The sequence below is a fragment of the Polyergus mexicanus genome, unplaced genomic scaffold (genome assembly GCF_030449975.1).
Source record: "Polyergus mexicanus isolate NDT 795.1 unplaced genomic scaffold, iyPolMexi1.0 SCAF_13, whole genome shotgun sequence".
NCBI classification, from domain to species: domain Eukaryota; kingdom Metazoa; phylum Arthropoda; class Insecta; order Hymenoptera; family Formicidae; genus Polyergus; species Polyergus mexicanus.
Genome location: NW_027223333.1, coordinates 2,948,411 through 2,965,879, shown reverse-complemented (window position 1 = coordinate 2,965,879; position 17,469 = coordinate 2,948,411). Strand labels below are relative to the sequence as shown.

At 32.8% G+C, this 17,469-nt stretch overlaps 1 protein-coding gene across 6 annotated transcripts in view; it reads right to left on the bottom strand.

The window, feature by feature from the left end:
- Positions 1 to 17,469, bottom strand: part of Sap47 (Synapse-associated protein 47kD) — a 107,296-nt gene that overhangs the window by 85,201 nt on the left and 4,626 nt on the right. For 5 of the 6 annotated variants that reach the window (XM_070305768.1, XM_070305763.1, XM_070305766.1 and 2 more), the window contains exons 2-3: positions 16,885 to 17,091; positions 15,635 to 15,720 (exon numbers count right to left, since the gene is read on the bottom strand). In XM_070305768.1, the coding sequence (XP_070161869.1) occupies positions 15,635 to 15,720; positions 16,885 to 17,091 (293 nt within the window). The remainder of the gene's footprint in view (positions 1 to 15,634; positions 15,721 to 16,884; positions 17,092 to 17,469) is intronic. The other variant, XM_070305764.1, reaches the window with a different exon arrangement.

The window sequence follows — 17,469 nt, the reverse complement described above, 5'->3', positions numbered from 1 at the left end:
AATTTTATTATAATTCACCATCGTAAAGAATTAAAATTTGAGTCATACATGAAGTCGAAATGAAGTGAAAATGGGATTTATCGAATAGGATTAGGGACTTGTAAAAAACGACCGAAAATGTCTCGATTTTTATTCTAATTTCTAATTTTTTAAACCTTTTATTTTGAATTTCAATGCCTAATTTTAAAGGATTAATGAACCAGAACCAAAGATGTCTTGATTTTAATTCTTATTTTTATGTGTATTTATTTTACTTTCATTTTGATTTGTATATTAATTCTATCTTAATATTATAAATCTAATTTTAATTAGATTGTTATTCTATTCTTTTTACTCTATTTTTACGCTTATTTCTAATCTATTTTATCTTAGATACCGTTAGATACAGTAGACACATTTTACTTTAAGTATTTAAAATACCTTGTTACTTTCAAATTCTGATTTTCGAATCTAGACCGATTCTCAAAGATCATTTACAGTAAACGGCGAAATTGATGTTTATGTACATTAAACTTCGTTTATATTTATATTTATGTCCGATTAAGTCCATTTAAATCCATTGATGCTCATTTTTATTAATGCAGTTATGCACATTGCACAAAAATTACAAGTATAAAGACTGGACGCCATCCACAGCTGCAAGACACAGATTAAAAAAGAAGTAAAAAATATATAATTTTCAACGATATACTACGTTTCTCTCAATAAAATTAATTAATCGATTATACCCAATTAATATTCCCGCAAGGAAAAATAAAGAATATAACATTTCATTAACGGTTTTAAATTCGAAATATTTCGAGATAAAATAAAAATTTGGTTTACAATTTTAATTTTTTTTTTTACAAATAGCTATTTTTTACATGATGTAACTTGCTTTATTTCAACGATATATTACATTTCTCTCAATAGAATAAAATAATAATTAAATCCAATCAATATTCTCGCAAAAAAAAAAAAAAATTAAGAATGTACCATTTTATTAATAATTTTAAATTTTAAATATTATAAGATGAAATTAATTTGACTTAAAATTTTAATCCTTTTACAAATAGCTATTTTTGACAAGATGTAACTTGCCTTATTTCAACGATATATTGTGTTTCTCTCAATAAAATTAATTAGTCAATTATATTCTTGGAGAGAAAAATTAAAAATATATATCATTATACCGAAATAGAATATAATGGGACAGAAAATGCATATATAAACGATAATGAATTAAAAGTGTAATTATCCCTGCCTGTTTCTTTCTTACATAAGTCTCTGTCTTGGTCAGAAAGGTCGTATATAGATAACAGTAATGGAATTCCTTTGTGATATTAGCGACATAATTTTTTTATGTCATGGTTTCTGGTCTCGTATGTTCCGAGTTGATGACGTCGATAATTATGTAATATGTCGAAAGGGTAGTGGTGACTAACAACAGCCACGTAAAGAAAGCGCATCATGATCAAAATAATGCTTCTTCGATTCATTAACGACAATAGTTCCGTTACACAATATACAAGGTGTCCCGGAACGTGATGTCTGAAACTGTGTATTCTTTGTGTCATTCTAAGTCAAAAAGTCTTAATACACATATGTCCTAAAAACGTTTGTTTCGAAGTTATAGCGAAAAAATGCAAAAGTAATTATTTCTCAAACTAATGCGAGAAAAGCACCTTTATGACTTACCTTACGGCACTAGTAGTGCGGAAATAATAGGCATTACAAAAAATATTGTATGTATGGCATGTGCGGAAGACAACGAACTACGTCGCGCATGAAGTTGCCGCATGAGCTGAAGCAAATGCGGCAATTTCATACTCGACATAATTCATTGTTTTCCACACTTGCCACACAAGATAATATTAATAAATTGACTGTCGTTTTAAGTGAAAACATCGCATAAACATAGCTTAGAAATTTCTTTTACCTACCAATCATGAGTACATTTTCCAATGAAGAATATGCCGATATTCATTTTATTTATGGTTTCTGTAATGGTAATGCACGTGCAGCAGTAACAGAATATCACCGACGGTTTTCTAATCGCAGAGTACCACATCAAAGAGTTTTTAGCAATGTCCACCGAAACATCAAATTTACTGGTAAGATCCCAAATAAAAATCTTGAGAAACCATTAAGGCGACATCGTCAAGTCGAGGATGCGATACTAGCAACGGTGGACAGAACTCCTACTATTAGTATCAGAAGACTTTCGGCGCAAACTAACGTCTCTAAAACGACAATTTGGAAAATACCGCGTCATTATGATTTATACCCATTTCATTTTGTGAACCTTTAAGCTCTTTAACCAAATGATTATCCTGCACGCGTCAATTTTTGTCACTGGCTTTTAAGAAATCGGCAAATACATACAAAAATTTTATTTACCGACGAAGCTACTTTTACGAGAGACGGCATTACAAATAATAGAAACTCACATGTTTGGTCACCACGAGAAGAAAATCTTCAAAAATCCTATTACTGAAACACATTTTCAAAATCGATTTTCAGTGAATATCTGGTGCGGTATAATCGATAATCGTCTAATAGGGCCCATCATTATTGAAGATCATTTAAATGCTGAACGATACTTGTATTTATTACAAGAACAGTTGCCCGAACTTCTTGAAGATCTCCCTTTAAACATCAGAACACAAATGTGGTTTCAACAAGATGAAGCACCACCTCACTTTAGCAGAATTGTTACGAGATATCTAAATGAAAAATTTCCTGAGCCCTGGATTGACCGGGGAGGTCCAATAAATTGGCCTGGAAGATCTACCGATCTATCTCCTCTGGATCATTTTTTTGTGGGGCCACATGAAATCATTAGTCTATGCGGATAAGCCAGTCAATCGGCAGCAGTTATTAAATAAAATAATAGACGCTTATAATAATATACGTAACAATGCGGAACTTCTTTTGCGTTCTACAACATCAATAATTCAAAGAGCAAAAGTGTGTGTAGACCAAAATGGTGGTCATTTTGAAAATTTATAAAGTAGTTTATAAAGTAAATTATTGTTTAATTATTGTTTATTTCTCAATAAATAATGTTATTTTTAATAAATAATATTGTTCTTATTTTAAGTAATTATGTTTTTTCGCTATAACTTTGAAACAATCGACTTTAGGAAATATGTGTATTAAGACTTTTTGATTTAGAATGACAAAAAGAATCACAGTGGACATCACGTTGCAGGATACTCTGTAGATCGCGCGAGGCCAACAGCTGTTGAATAGATAGATATCCCTTCCTACCTGATAACGATGTAATAATGTATATACATAGCGATAATGTATATACATATAAGGGGATCACTTTGACAAAGCGCGCAAACATATACGCATGCGTGTACGCATACGCAACGATATCTGTCAAATAAATGTCAGTGGCGTACTATTAAACTATCATTGACTTGGCTTGTTGTAACAGTATCCGATGAAATTGGATCGTCGACACCGGCAACTCTCTGCCGACGATAATAAAGAGCAACCCTTGGGATTTAGAGAGAACTAGAATTGAGAGTTTTCCAACTATATGACGTGCCAACTGACGCTTAATCAAAGTTTGACCTTGTGTTTCCACCTATCGCGCTCGCGTCATATATATACGTTCTGAAAGAAAAATGACCTCGAATGTAGCATTCATATTTCGCTTTTATATTTCATATCTCGCCATTACGATATTCTACACCCTACTCTACCGACAGATCAGGTTCACTCATGACACTCATATCTTATATTAAAATTGTTTTATAAAGCTCATGGGATGACACAAACAAATGTTTTATGTGTATGTGCATTGTACAAGGTCGGAGAATAAATATTATTTATTTTTATTTTTAATATTTTTTATTATATATTATATAAATATTTTTCTTGTTCTTTTAATTATTTATCATGTACAAATAGCATTTTGAAAAGAAGAAAAAATATTTAAAAATATAATAAAATTAAAATAATTATAAAACTATAAAATTATATAGGGTGGCCCCGACCGTTCCAGCCAGACTCCTTTGAGATCTTATAGGAAATTTAATTCTAAACAAAAAATTTCCTATAAACGTGGGTCGAAAAATGCTTCCTTAAAAAGTTATCGCTCAAAAACCTCTGAAATCGTGATTATTTTATATATTTTTTTAAATATCATAGAAAATGTGCGTCTTTTAACAAAAAGTACCGAAGCAAAAAATGTAGAAAATTAAATTATCATTCAAATGAGATCACCCTGTATAATTATAAAATAATTATAAAATTGTATTCTGGAATACAATAGAAATTTTGCTATGAATCAAAACTGATTTATAAAGTTTATCGCGTACGTAATTGTTATTTCAACTTTAAACCATTATAAGTACAATATATTTACTGAATTATTCTCCACGCGTGAAAATAACTTAATAAATCGGCGAGATCATATTCCCGCTGAAAGTAGACGTCACGTTTGAATTTATCGAAAATACGCTTTATACGCGTCGTTTTATCGCCATGCTCGTGTCTTTTGGATTTGTCATTGACGTGTCGATCAAATTCCCGCCACGAATCAAGAGAGTTATCTGCGATATAGCTTCGTGAAAAAAGAATGTAAAAATGTGCGAGGGTACTATTCTTCTCCAACAATGACGTCACAGCGGAAAAAGTTCAAAGTGCCATTTTAGGATCGGAGAAACGGCACTGAGTCGCAATGATTCTCGCATTTCGATTATCTCGATTTCTTTTTCGTTTGAAATCCGACGAATCCGTGATTCGTTGAAGGAAGTGCATTCGCAGACTTCCTGAATCGATGACCTTTTCTTTCTCTCTTTCTCTTTTGCTATTGCTCCCGCACAGATCAAGCGAATATGAAACTTCAATGATCCGAGAGCAAGGCAATTATGCTCGGGTCAACCGTATCTCGTTAGAGAGCATACTACATTAGCTGCCACAAGTGCTGCATCGTTAATTAAATTTAAACGAATGTATTTAAGCCTCATTGTATAGCATTTCCATCAATAATAAAATCAATTATACAGGGTGTAACAGAGTGCCCGTATCAGCAGTTTTTTTTTAGAAAACAACGCATTTTCGTGAAAAATGTTTCATGCAAAAGTTGTAGCATTGATTTATCTCATTAATCTGTATGTAAAAGTATTACGGTAAGATTATCGAAAACTAAATATTTTACGAGATATTTAATTTTTTTATATCAAAGTATGTCAGATTGAAATATAAAATAACTCAAAAAGTACTTAATGAAAAAATACTGTATTATAGTGTTTTGGAAAGCTCTCGAGGTAAGCTACAAGAATATGTAATTAAAAATAGGGGGTTCTATTTAAAAAATTCAAAGTGATTTTTATATGACCTTGACGACGCTATTCAAGGTCATACTAATATTATTATAATAATACGCTACTTAAACCTCTACAATTTTTGCATAAAACATTTTTCACGAAAATGCGTTGTTTCCTCAAAAAACTGCTGATACGGGCGCTCTATTACACCCTATATGTATATATGTGTGTATATATTGTATATATGTATATATATAATATATAAAAATATATATATTTATATTACTAAAATAATTATATATATTTTTATTTTTTTATATATAAAAATTAACATTGCAAAAGATTTTGTTAAGATAAGTAATAGGGGTTGGGTTAAACCGGGTAGGCGGGTCAAACCAGGTACCTCTGTTTTTTCGTAATAAATGCTGCTATCTTGTATGGCTAACTTGTGTTATTAGTTATAGATTGGCGTTATCATTATTTTAAAACAAATCGTGCCTCTGCGCACCCGATATTTCTTTTTTAATAGAAGCTCAAAGTCTTTAGCTCGCAAAAGATCGAGGCAAGAATCGAGTCGTCGTGCACTTTTTCTATATAGAGCATCTGTTTCGGTAAATGCAGCATTGCATTATATACATATTAGAGAGTATATCATATTAGTTTTGATCGGGACTTTGTACGCCGGCATATACAACCGTCGTATTTATTATTTTTCTTGTGTTGGGGTAAAACCGGATACTTAAACATGTCATATGATGAAAAAAGGAGGGAGTGTTATCCTGACTTTGTGTCCCTGCAAAAAGCAGTTGAAAAGGAAAACTAACGCTCAGGAGAAGAAACCACAAAAAAAAAAAAAAGCTTTTTGAGACGCCTAAAGTTGAAAAGTTAAGTTAAGGAAGTCCTGCAACAATGTCGAACAAGAGGATATCATTATTTGTGATTCTTATCAATAGAATACATCTTTATATTGTATTTTGATTTAAAAAAATCTAGATTTTGTAATTACACGTTTTGCATATTTTTAAATAGGTATCCGGTTTGACCCTACCAGTAGGATAAAAGCAGGTACTTTGACTTCTCCACAAAATCTTGTTATTCTTGGTAACCAAAAATTTTGTTTTCACCAACTAGCCTTATTTTCTCATAGTTTAAGGTTCACTAACAACTACTAAGGGTCGGCAAAATTTTTTTTACTCTCAGATTTTTTGTAGGAAGACAAATCCAAAAAAGTATCCGATTTTACCCTATTTTCCCCTATTGATAAAATTTATAAAATAAATCTATATAAAATAAACATATATATATATATATATATATATAAAAGCTGATAATAAAAAATGTTAATTTTTATGATTTATATATATGTGTGTGTATATATATATATATATATATATATTGCAATTTATTAATTAATTTAAATAGGTATTTAAATATCGTCAAACTTTCCGTTAGCATCATTAATCGAGTTCATTTAATCTAGGATAATCTCGATAAGAGAAACGCAAAGAGGACACTTTGAGAATGTTCAAAGCCTTGCGTAAACAAAAAAGTAGAATCTCGACTTTCGATATTAAAAGTGAAATCGAAATGCGTTGCGTTGCTTATAAACTTCGGTGAAACTAATTATCGACGGATCATCCAGAGGAAAGTGGAATTTTCAAGTGATGGACGACATCAAAGATGAAACAAGTCTATTTCAGATATCGCATTTTCAAGAGTGTTCCTCTACCGTCGCTGCTTAATTACATGTTAAATTTGATTGGCACAGTAATGATCGTACGGTAAGTCGGTATAATCTTCTAGGAAACGTTTAATGTCGTTCCTAGGACTCATCGCTTAAGATTGCGAGCCTTGCTATGGGAGAAGATCGATGCGAGCTCTAGCTTTTAGCCTAGTTAAAAAGTCATGAAATTCGTTCGCAAGAGAAAAGAAACTTCCACGCCAACGAGTGTTCCGTGTCATTTAGCGAAAATGCTAATCGAAAAATTAACATAAGGAAGAACACAAGATAAACGTAGATCAAATAATGATAGATATAAAGTTGATGAAATCTTTTTTAATGATTTTTATAAGTAAATATTTAAAATATTTTACCCTGTATACATATATATTACATTCCCTTTAGAAAAAAATGGGAAGTTGTTTTAAACTATCGATTTTTTTATATTAATCGCTCTCTTTAGTAAGAAAAGTATGGGAAAAGTATTTCCATAGAAGAGATTTTACAAATTCAGGAACGATACAGAGCTTTAACAAACAATTATGCTCAATTCTACAAAAAAATATAAATAATTATCGAAGAGAACAATCGAAGAAAATGGCATGCTAAAAAGCCATTTCGCTGCACTGCATATGTGCAATTGTATCTCAATTTCAAACACGATTGAAAAAAGGATAAAAAGAATGCTTGTACAATACGCATTCAAATGCTATAAAGTACCTCTCGCGCTTGCTTTTCTCAAAGTTACGTCAGTTTGATATGGATTTTCCACGCGATTTAACTGATGCGATCAAGCTATAATAGAATTTTGTAGAGAAATAAAAGAAAAATATGTTAAAAATAAAATCGTATAATTTTGTATGAAAAGTCAAATAATATTTCTTTATAAATAAGTAATTTTGTATTCTTTGATTAGTATAAATTTTCTCAAATGTGTGCGATTTTTATTTTCTATGGAATTTGTTGTAATAACAATGTACAAGTTGCTTTCGATCTATGTTGTTCCGTGTCTCAGATTCTAAAGGAAAAGTATTTGAAAAAGAATTTTGCCTCCAACTCGATACGCGAAGAAATCGGGTTACCTTTGGAAAGCTCTCGCAGAGGAATCGAATAATATTTCTAACAGATCTAACGAGAGAGTGTAAACGAAAAAGAAAGGGTCGATGGCGCCCGAAATATTTTCTCAGACTTCATAACAAGTATACGTCGAAATGCCAGTATCAAAAATATCTTCCCCCCCCCCCCACTTCCATACACGTGTCTTTAACAAAAAGTGCCTTTAAAAAGAGTCAAGTGGAATTTCTTCCCTCTTTTGTTTTCGTCCGCGCGTCAAAAGATCGAAACTTCGGGGATGATATAATATATCGTATCTACCCTTGAGAGACAGAGATACTTCGATACCGTTGATCGCCGAAATCATCACTTGACCGAGTTATCCCAAAATCTGGCGAATGAGCAAATAACAAATCAACGGAAAAAGAGAGAGAGAGAGAGAGAGAGAAAATGGGGAAAGAGGCGGTTGGTGGGCCCATCGAACTGCGGTTATGTCGTACTCGTTGATTTGGAAAGGAAGGAAGAGTCGGCCGGAAGCCGCGTGAGGAGATGGAGGAGGAGGAGGAGGAGGAGGAAGGGAGGTAGTCGTATTGATCGACAAAGATGGGGTCCAATCCCTCGACGACCACACGAAGAACGTATTACTTGCTGACTGGATCTGATGCTTGTACATGCTCGGCTTGAGCCGCGCGAGAGAAACGTTTTTCGGGATCCATTCACTCTTCACTCCTGTATATCACACGTGGCGGGGTGTAAAAGGTATTACGGACGAGTACGGAGAGAGGCGAGACGCATTTAACGATCTTAGCGCGGTTTTCGCACGGGGGTTGACGGAGCTAGGTGTCTGGTCCATCTCGGGCCAAGGACACGCGCAACGATCGTTCCCCTCTTCGTCGGTTTGTACAAACCACCCCCACTTTTCCTTCCGTTTGTCCTCGCCCTTCCTCTCCCACCCTCTCACTCGCTCGCGAGATCGACGTATCTCTTTCAGCCTCGCTGATAATAATCCGCATATTGCGATTAATGTTCTTCCCGACTGCAGCGCGACACGAACTCCCTCTATGATCTTTATGCGTAATAATCAAGCTCAGAATTAATGCGCATTGGCTTTTGGATCTCCTGATGTAAGCGCTTTGCGAATGTATTAGCTTTTCGATTATGCAATTTTCGAAATTATTGTAATTACGAATGTATTAGAGCCGGTGATTTGCTTCGAAAGCTTCGATGCCCGAAGCTTCGGCACTAAAATCTTCGAAGATCGAAGCTTCAACCTTCGAAACTTCGATACTTCAATCTTCGAAGCTTCAAAAAATCAAAATTATACAATTATTAATTTAATATAATGGTAATAGTACCGCGGTTATTATCGAGATAGACATTTATAAAATTATACGATAAAATCCGAATAAAATTTCTAATGATGCAATAATTAATGTTGAATAATTACATATTATTTGAGCATATGTATTAATTCATTCCTTTTATTTACAATATTCCTAGCGTTCCCTGAATGAAATCCTCATTCGCACGAATATATTCTTCGAAGCTTCGAAGTTAACTTCGAATCTTCGAAATTATCAAAAGTAACAGCCCTAGTATGTATCGCGAATCGGGAATGCAAGTTGTAGAAGAAGGATCGCTATAAATTTGCATTCGCGACCGATATTTTTTACTTTTAATAGCCGTTCAATCTCTTTTAAGGTATAGCTCTATAAAAGCTCATCTTGACACCGTGCGATGATGCTTGAATAAATATCTATGTACTATAAGTATCTATGTATATAACTCAGGCCAAGGACGAACCCATCGAGCTCGCTTCTTTCCTCTACCATTCAACTTCGTCACCATTCACTCTCTATCTTGTTAATCACTGTGCTCAATTCATCTTCCGGAATAGAGGAAGAAAAAAAATCAACACGGTCGAGGATAGCGAATGCGTTTACATCTTACGCGTTATCAGACTTGAATCTTTTTTTGATTTGTATCTCTCAAGCCTTCTATGTAGACAGTGCGAAAATTGCCCTTTTGTACAGTGATTGCTCATTCATAGCAAAGAATTCTCGCGATGAAACAGCGATCATCTATACGAAAGATTGTTTTATAATAAAACGCTCGCGCATACATGTTAGGTTAAAAAAAAATCTTAATCATCAGATTCGAAATATTTTTAAAAATATGTTAAATTTATTACTATTTTAAGTATATTACAAATATATTATGTTATATATATATATATATATTAAAATAATTAAATATTAAAAATATATTATTTTAAGGTAATTATTTACTATAACGGACTCAGCTCCAATGATGTTGACCTTGACATATGTTGTCAAGGACATAATCCTGAGTAACTTTTCCTTATACAATAATTTAATCGGCGATCATTGTTTATTAAAAAGTTATTAACAAATAAAGTTTGAGAAATAAAACGTAATACTTACATGAGTTTGTACAATAATTTCCACGCAAGAAGCGAGATCCATCCGCATCAAGACGTTGTATAACTCAAATCAAATTTTCAGAAATAGTTTTGGGTTAGGTTATATCTTCCGGAAGTGAAGCATCTCCCGTAGGGGAGTCGGAACCCACTGCGTTCACGCATACATTTTCTCAATCACATAACAATCGTGTGGTGAATCTCGCTTCGCGTTGTAAAGTATATGCATGGACATAGTGGGTTCCCTCCCACCCCCCCCACCCCTGCGGGGGGCCACCATTTCCCAAAGATATAACCTAACCCAAACCTATTTCTGATTTAAAACTAAAATTTGGTGTGGGTTACGTTGTATAACTCAAACCAAATTTTCAGAAATAGGTTTGAATTAGGTTATATCTTCCGGAAGTGAAGCCCCTCCCGTAGTGGAGGCGGAACTCACTGCGTTCACGCATACACTTTCCCATCCACACAACAATTCTGGGCTGAACGTCGCTTCGCATTGTAAAGTATATGCATGGACACAGTGGGATCTGCTCCCTCCCCTCCCGTCCTACGGGAGGGGCTTCACTTTTGGAAGATATAACCTAACCCAAACCTATTTCTGATATAAAACTAAAATTTGATTCAAGTTACGTTATATAACTCAAATTGTCGAACAACATTGCAAATATCCTTCGTATCTTTACATAGAGGGTATCTCGGAGAGCAGAGATATTCATATAGATCGTGTCGTGGCTTTAAAGTTCGTCAAACATCTCGTCGTCTCACAGTCGACCTTGGCGCATGTTTTCAAGGTGATCAAATAGACCGAGCTATCCCTACTTTATTTTTAAATAAAAATTCTCGAATCCTCTTTTGCACAATGAGAAGAGAAAAAGATATCCAAGAGAAAATTTATCTTGGACAATGATACTTAACCATTCGCCTTTGCGACTCGTCTCTTCCCTGTAAAACCGATCTCTAAGTCCATGTACAAATAATATGATTCCGATAATATCATTCTAATAATAATACCATTACAAATATCTCGCCGCATTGTACATAGAGGGAAGCAAAATGACTCCTTCATCCGAAAAAAAACGCAAAAAATTTGTCATCAGACAATAAATTAAAAAAAAAAAAAAATTCGATATCTCGCAGTAAAATTATATAATGACAAAAAAATGTATTATTATTTAATAATAAATATAATACAAATTATATAACAGAATTCGCGAGGGTTGGCTGAAAAAGTACAGTGAGTGGGAAGAATTAATGTAACTTCCGGCTTTTACCGTCCCGGACTTTATTTAATAAAATACACTGGCAAAAAATTAATATAATATGTAATATTAAAATATACTTATATGACTTTATGCAGAAAGATATTTTTGTTTTTATTAATAAATTATACTAATCACAATAGTTTACAAAAATTAAATCTATATAAATAATAAAGTTTTTTTTAATTCAAAAATTAATATGTAAAATTTTGTAAATAAAAACTTTGATATAAATTTTATTCAATTTTATATTAATTTTTGGTTTAATAAGAAAAATGTAACAGTAAGAAAATTAAAAATATTTACCAATATCGATATAAATCGCGTTTATCTTTTAACATCTTTTAATAGAAAACTAATTTATTTGTCGATGCCTAATATTTATTACGGATTTTATATATATACAGGGTGTATCTGAAATGATGCGCTAAACTTTAGGAGCATATTCTAAAAGTCAAAATAAGACTTTTTTTCCTATGAACATGGGTCCGCAAGTGAACCCTTCTCCGAGCTAGAGGCCCCTAAAAGTTTGAGGAAAAATTCAAAAATTGGCTGTATTTCAGACAAAAAAAAAAGAAAAATGGCAGAAGGTTGAAATTTGGTATAGCCCAGTAAATTGTGAAGTAAAGTAAGCCACTAAAATGAAAAAAATAAAAACGTATATTATGAAAACATTAATTTGCCAAGCTCGGAGGGGGGTTCATTTGAGGGGGACCCATGTTCATAAGAAAAAAAAATTCGTGCATCATTTCAGATACACCCTGTATATTGCATAAGGCCTAAATATTAAAAAACTCTCTCAATTGAGAAATAATGATAAAAAGATTTTTTTACTTATTTTGACGTTTCTAAATTTTTAGAAAATACCAGTTTTTTGTCTGTTTCCCCCCCCCCCCCCCTCCAGAAAAATATCAGTTTTTACGGCTGGCGTAGATTTTATTAAAAAAATACGGAATTTTGTCAACCCTGAAAGAAATATTTCGATACGATCATAATATATTTGAGAAACATATTTTTCAAAAGGACGCCCGTTAAAGAATCTAAATAATTCCCGCGTTGTAGGACGAACCTAAGAGATATTTAAAATAAATGAACGCGATTTATTCTCCAACGAGCGGATACGTATTTATATAACGAGATACGTGAAGGGGTGAAATGTTAAAGGGGATGTGTTCTATATTCTGTGACGTATAGCGAGCGCCTTTATCCACACATGTAGTCTTTAATGCAGCAGTACGTAATAGTTGTCCCTTTCAATTATTTACAACGCATGATGTATTACAATGGGGCGGTTCTTGGCCGGAAAAAGAAAAAAGAGAAAATACTTTTCTTGAAGAGAGAAGAAATCCCGCGTGTGTAAAAGATACGTATAATTTCCAAGTGTCATATGTATCTTTGCCAGAGCGGCCGATGGGACCCGCAAAAAGGTTCGCCCAGATAAAGGGTATATGAATGATACAAAGGCAATTTCTCCGGGAAAATGGACGAAAAGGGAGATACGCCGTGTATGCGGCCATAATATCATATACGTGTAAGCGCAGATAACGGCTCACGGCAGAAATCGAATTTTCTGCGGAGCCCACAGGATTTATCAATGCGCGTAATCAAACGGGACTGAGGCGAATTAACCAATAATTGCGCGAGCGCTATAAATTTATAATTAACGGATTAATTTAAAGGGTTTTTAATTCGTCTCGCGCAGAATTGCGAATACGAAATGTGTGCAAAAGTATCAACAAAAGTGATTCGGGAATATTTCATTGAAAACATTATTACAAGATTATATTAATAATCATCAAAATCAAATACCGTTTCATTTTTATAAATTAAAATAATTGACATTTTAATATACAGGATGTAACAGAGCGCCGGTATCAACAGTTTTTTGAGGAAACAACGCATTTTCGTGAAAAATGTTTCGTGCAAAAGTTGTAGAGCTTTAAGTGGCGCATTATATAATAATATTAGTATGACCTTGAATAGCACCGTCAAGGTCATATAAAAATCACTTTGAATTTTTTAAATAGAACCCCCTATTTTTCATTACATATTCTTGTAGCTTACCTCGAGAGCTTTCCAAAACACTATAATAAAGTATTTTTTTATTAAGTATTTTTTGAGTTATTTTATATTTTAATCTGACATACTTTGATATAAAAAAATTAAATATAAATCGTAAAATATTTAGTTTTCGATAATCTTACCGTAATACTTTTATGTACAGAATAAAGAGACAAATCGATTAGTATAAAAAAATAATTGTTTTTAAGAAAATTATTTACAATTTAATTTTTTTTTAATATTTTTTTGGAAAGCTCTCGAGATGAGCTACAAGAATATGTAATGAGAAATAGGGGGTTCCATTAAAAAAATTCCAAGTAATCTTTATACGACCTTGACGGTGCTATTCAAGGTCTCTCATAAATTCCCAGGCACTTTGCACTTTGCCAAAAAGCTTGCTTGAAACAGTACTTTCCTCGATTCGGACAAATTTAAATATATTTTATTTCACTCTTATTTCCCCAAACTTATATTACGCGCGACTATTCATCGCCATGCATAACATATGCTACCTCATTTTCTCCCACGTCACTAACTCTCCCGTTGTAAACAATCCTAGGAAAAATCTCCTAGGAAAGAAGTACATTCGCATCGTTCGAAAAATAACACGATGCAAGGAAAAACGATAAAATCCGTGGCATAATAATGTATTCTCATTGAAGAAAGAAATCATTTGTTTAATATTAAGGGTATATATGGTACCATATACGAGCGAGAAAGCGAGCTTTAGAAGCTCAAGGCTTCATAACAAAGCGCGACTTACATCAAAGGTAATCATTATTTGTCGACTCGAGAGAGTATCCAGGCTGGTTGGTTTGAGTAACGATAAAATACCTACGATGCTACGAGAAGAGAGAGAGAGCATGTTTCCTACATTATACAATTTAAAGAATACTCAAACGAATTAATGCACGCACCGCGTAAAAATAATGAGACCAAACGCGATCTTCAAGCATCGTTTGAAATTATATTCGTGCGAAAAATTTAAATAAAAAAACTCTTTTAAAGACCTTACCTTTTTTTAGAAATAGAATTACAAATCTATGCGACATATACAGGGTGTCCCCAATTTAAATGGCAAAACTTCAAGAGTGTGCAAGGGACCGAAAAACTAAGACAATAAGTCCTTTAGAGGTTTGCTCGTTTTTGCACCATTTTAGAGAAAATTGCAAAAGTTCAATCTCTCATTGTCAGTTGCTCTCTTGAAGTTCCTTACATATGTAAACGCTTGATGTTATCCTTTACGGTGCCAATCAATTTAAGAGACCAATTAAGAGACCGTATCATAGATGCAGGGCACCAAATATCACTGGAACAATGTCTAGCTGCAATTAATGAAGTCAGTGCTAGATGTAATGCATGCATTGCTGCAAGAGGACAACATTTTGAACAATATCTGCATTAAATAGATGATAACATAAATAAAATGTAAATAAATAAGTAAAAAAACGAAAACTTGTTTTTTTTCTGATTTTCGTTCTCTCTCTCTCTCTCTCTCTTCAGTATTTGCAATTTTTTAAATTGATTTTAGCGTCAGACTGACGGAAAACGCTATGAATTTCATTACCAACCTTCCATTTGCACCGTAAAGAAAACAATTATGAATGTCAGCGCTGACATCATCTTTACACGAATGTGCTCCCACATAAATAATCTCTTACATAAATAATATATTTGCAGATAAAGATTTAATTAAAACTTTAATAATACCATAATTTTCGGAGACGCGAAACAAAAGAACCATTTAATTTTTCTCTGACGCGGCGAGAATGGCCGAAAAATTGCACCGAACACAATCTCTATTCATCTATAATAATACGACAAAACTTACCGGCGCCAAAAGCCTGTTGTCCATTTTTGTCGTCGGTCGGAGTGCCCTCTAAACTCGCGGGACCGCTGTCCGCTCCACCGGTTGCGCTGTGAAAATATTTTCTCCGTGAATTTAGTTGTTTTAATCCAATAATAGCGTCGGCTCGTCGCATGCGAAATATTGGATTTTGAAAGCTTCGATTTTATAAAAACATCTTTCGATAATCATATACACAAATATTGCAAAAGTATTGCGTTAAAAAGTGACATGATTTTCTTTTACAAGAATACGCTTAGATTTTTGTGTCCGTAATATTTCTCGAATTATAATATTATTTTTTGAAAGTTTTGTATCAAATATAACATTACGTAATGTGACTTTGAAAACGTAAATGCGATTGTAAATTCATACGTCAGAGTTATCTATGTATCGTTATCTCTTTTTCTAAACGGGATGATCAAACCAGTTTTTTTATTTATTACTGAACAACAAAAAAATTTTACATCGATCAAATTTTGATTGATCACATTTTGATCGATGCTATTTGCTAAGTTCTCTTTTGGAACTGTAATTAAAATTTAAATAAAGTCAATGTTTCTAACAATTTTAATCGTTCGTACTTTCTGATAAAATAAGTTTAAAAGAAAAAACGATCAAAAATCATAATTTATTTTTAAACAGATAAAAAGAATTAAATAACATAATAATAACATAAATAATAAATAATAATTAAAAAATAATAAATAAAAAATAATAATAATCAAATCAGTGATATCCGAGAAAAAGATACATAAAGTTTAAAAAATATAATTTTATAAAGAAGAGTTTGTCAATGATATTGACGCTATTTTTATATGTTAAATATTTTTTTTAGAAACTTAGACATATATCCAAAAGTCTATATAGCTCAAAATAAGTTTAGAAAATTTTCTACTTTGTTTAAATAAAAAAATAACGATATTTTAATAATATTCAAGTGCACGTGCCCCCATTTAAAATCATCGTGAGGAGAAATTGAATATCGATATAACAAAAATTTTGCTTAATATCCGGGATATGAAGGTGAAAACATTTTCTGATATTTTTATATTTTAAATCTCTCACTTTTGATCGAACCAAGATTGCGAAAATATCTTCCTAGTATTGTAAAAGATGAAAAATATTAATAGAGTCTTTCCATCATATGTCTTATTTTCTCAGAGATTAATTAAAAAATAGCGAGGAAAAAGCGACGTTATACGCATGCAACAATCAAATGTGAAATACACAACTACCTGCTTGCGTCATCATCCTTCACTTGTTCACCGACGGGAGCCTGACTCTCTTGAGGCTCCTGGATCTCTTCTGTCTCAGCTGACGGCGGTGCCTCGCCCTCGCCTGTTCCGGCGCCGCGGCTTAATCCAGGTATACCGCCGCTCAACCAACCGGACATTTGATTCTTTACCCCGGCTAACATTTCCAATTTATTACCCTTCGGACTGCGAGATAAGAAAAAGAATCGTTTTAAATCTGACGTTTCGTGAAATTTAAACTGAAATTCTGGGTAAAAATAATTTCGCGACTTTAATGGAAAATATTGCGTGCTATTTAAGGAGAAATATTGCCTCCAAATTTTCACCTCGTATTTAAGGGAAAAATCGAGGGACTTAGAAAGAGAAAACGGAATGTCAAGTAAAAAAATATTTTAAAAATCTTTTCGTATCACTTTCTATAAGTTTTTTATTATTATTATTATTATTATTATTATTATTATTATTATTATTATTATTATTATTGTACGCCAATGTTTTTCATTCATGCAAAGGAAAAACGCAGAGTCTCTTAAGTTCGTACATATAGCGGACAAAAACTATATA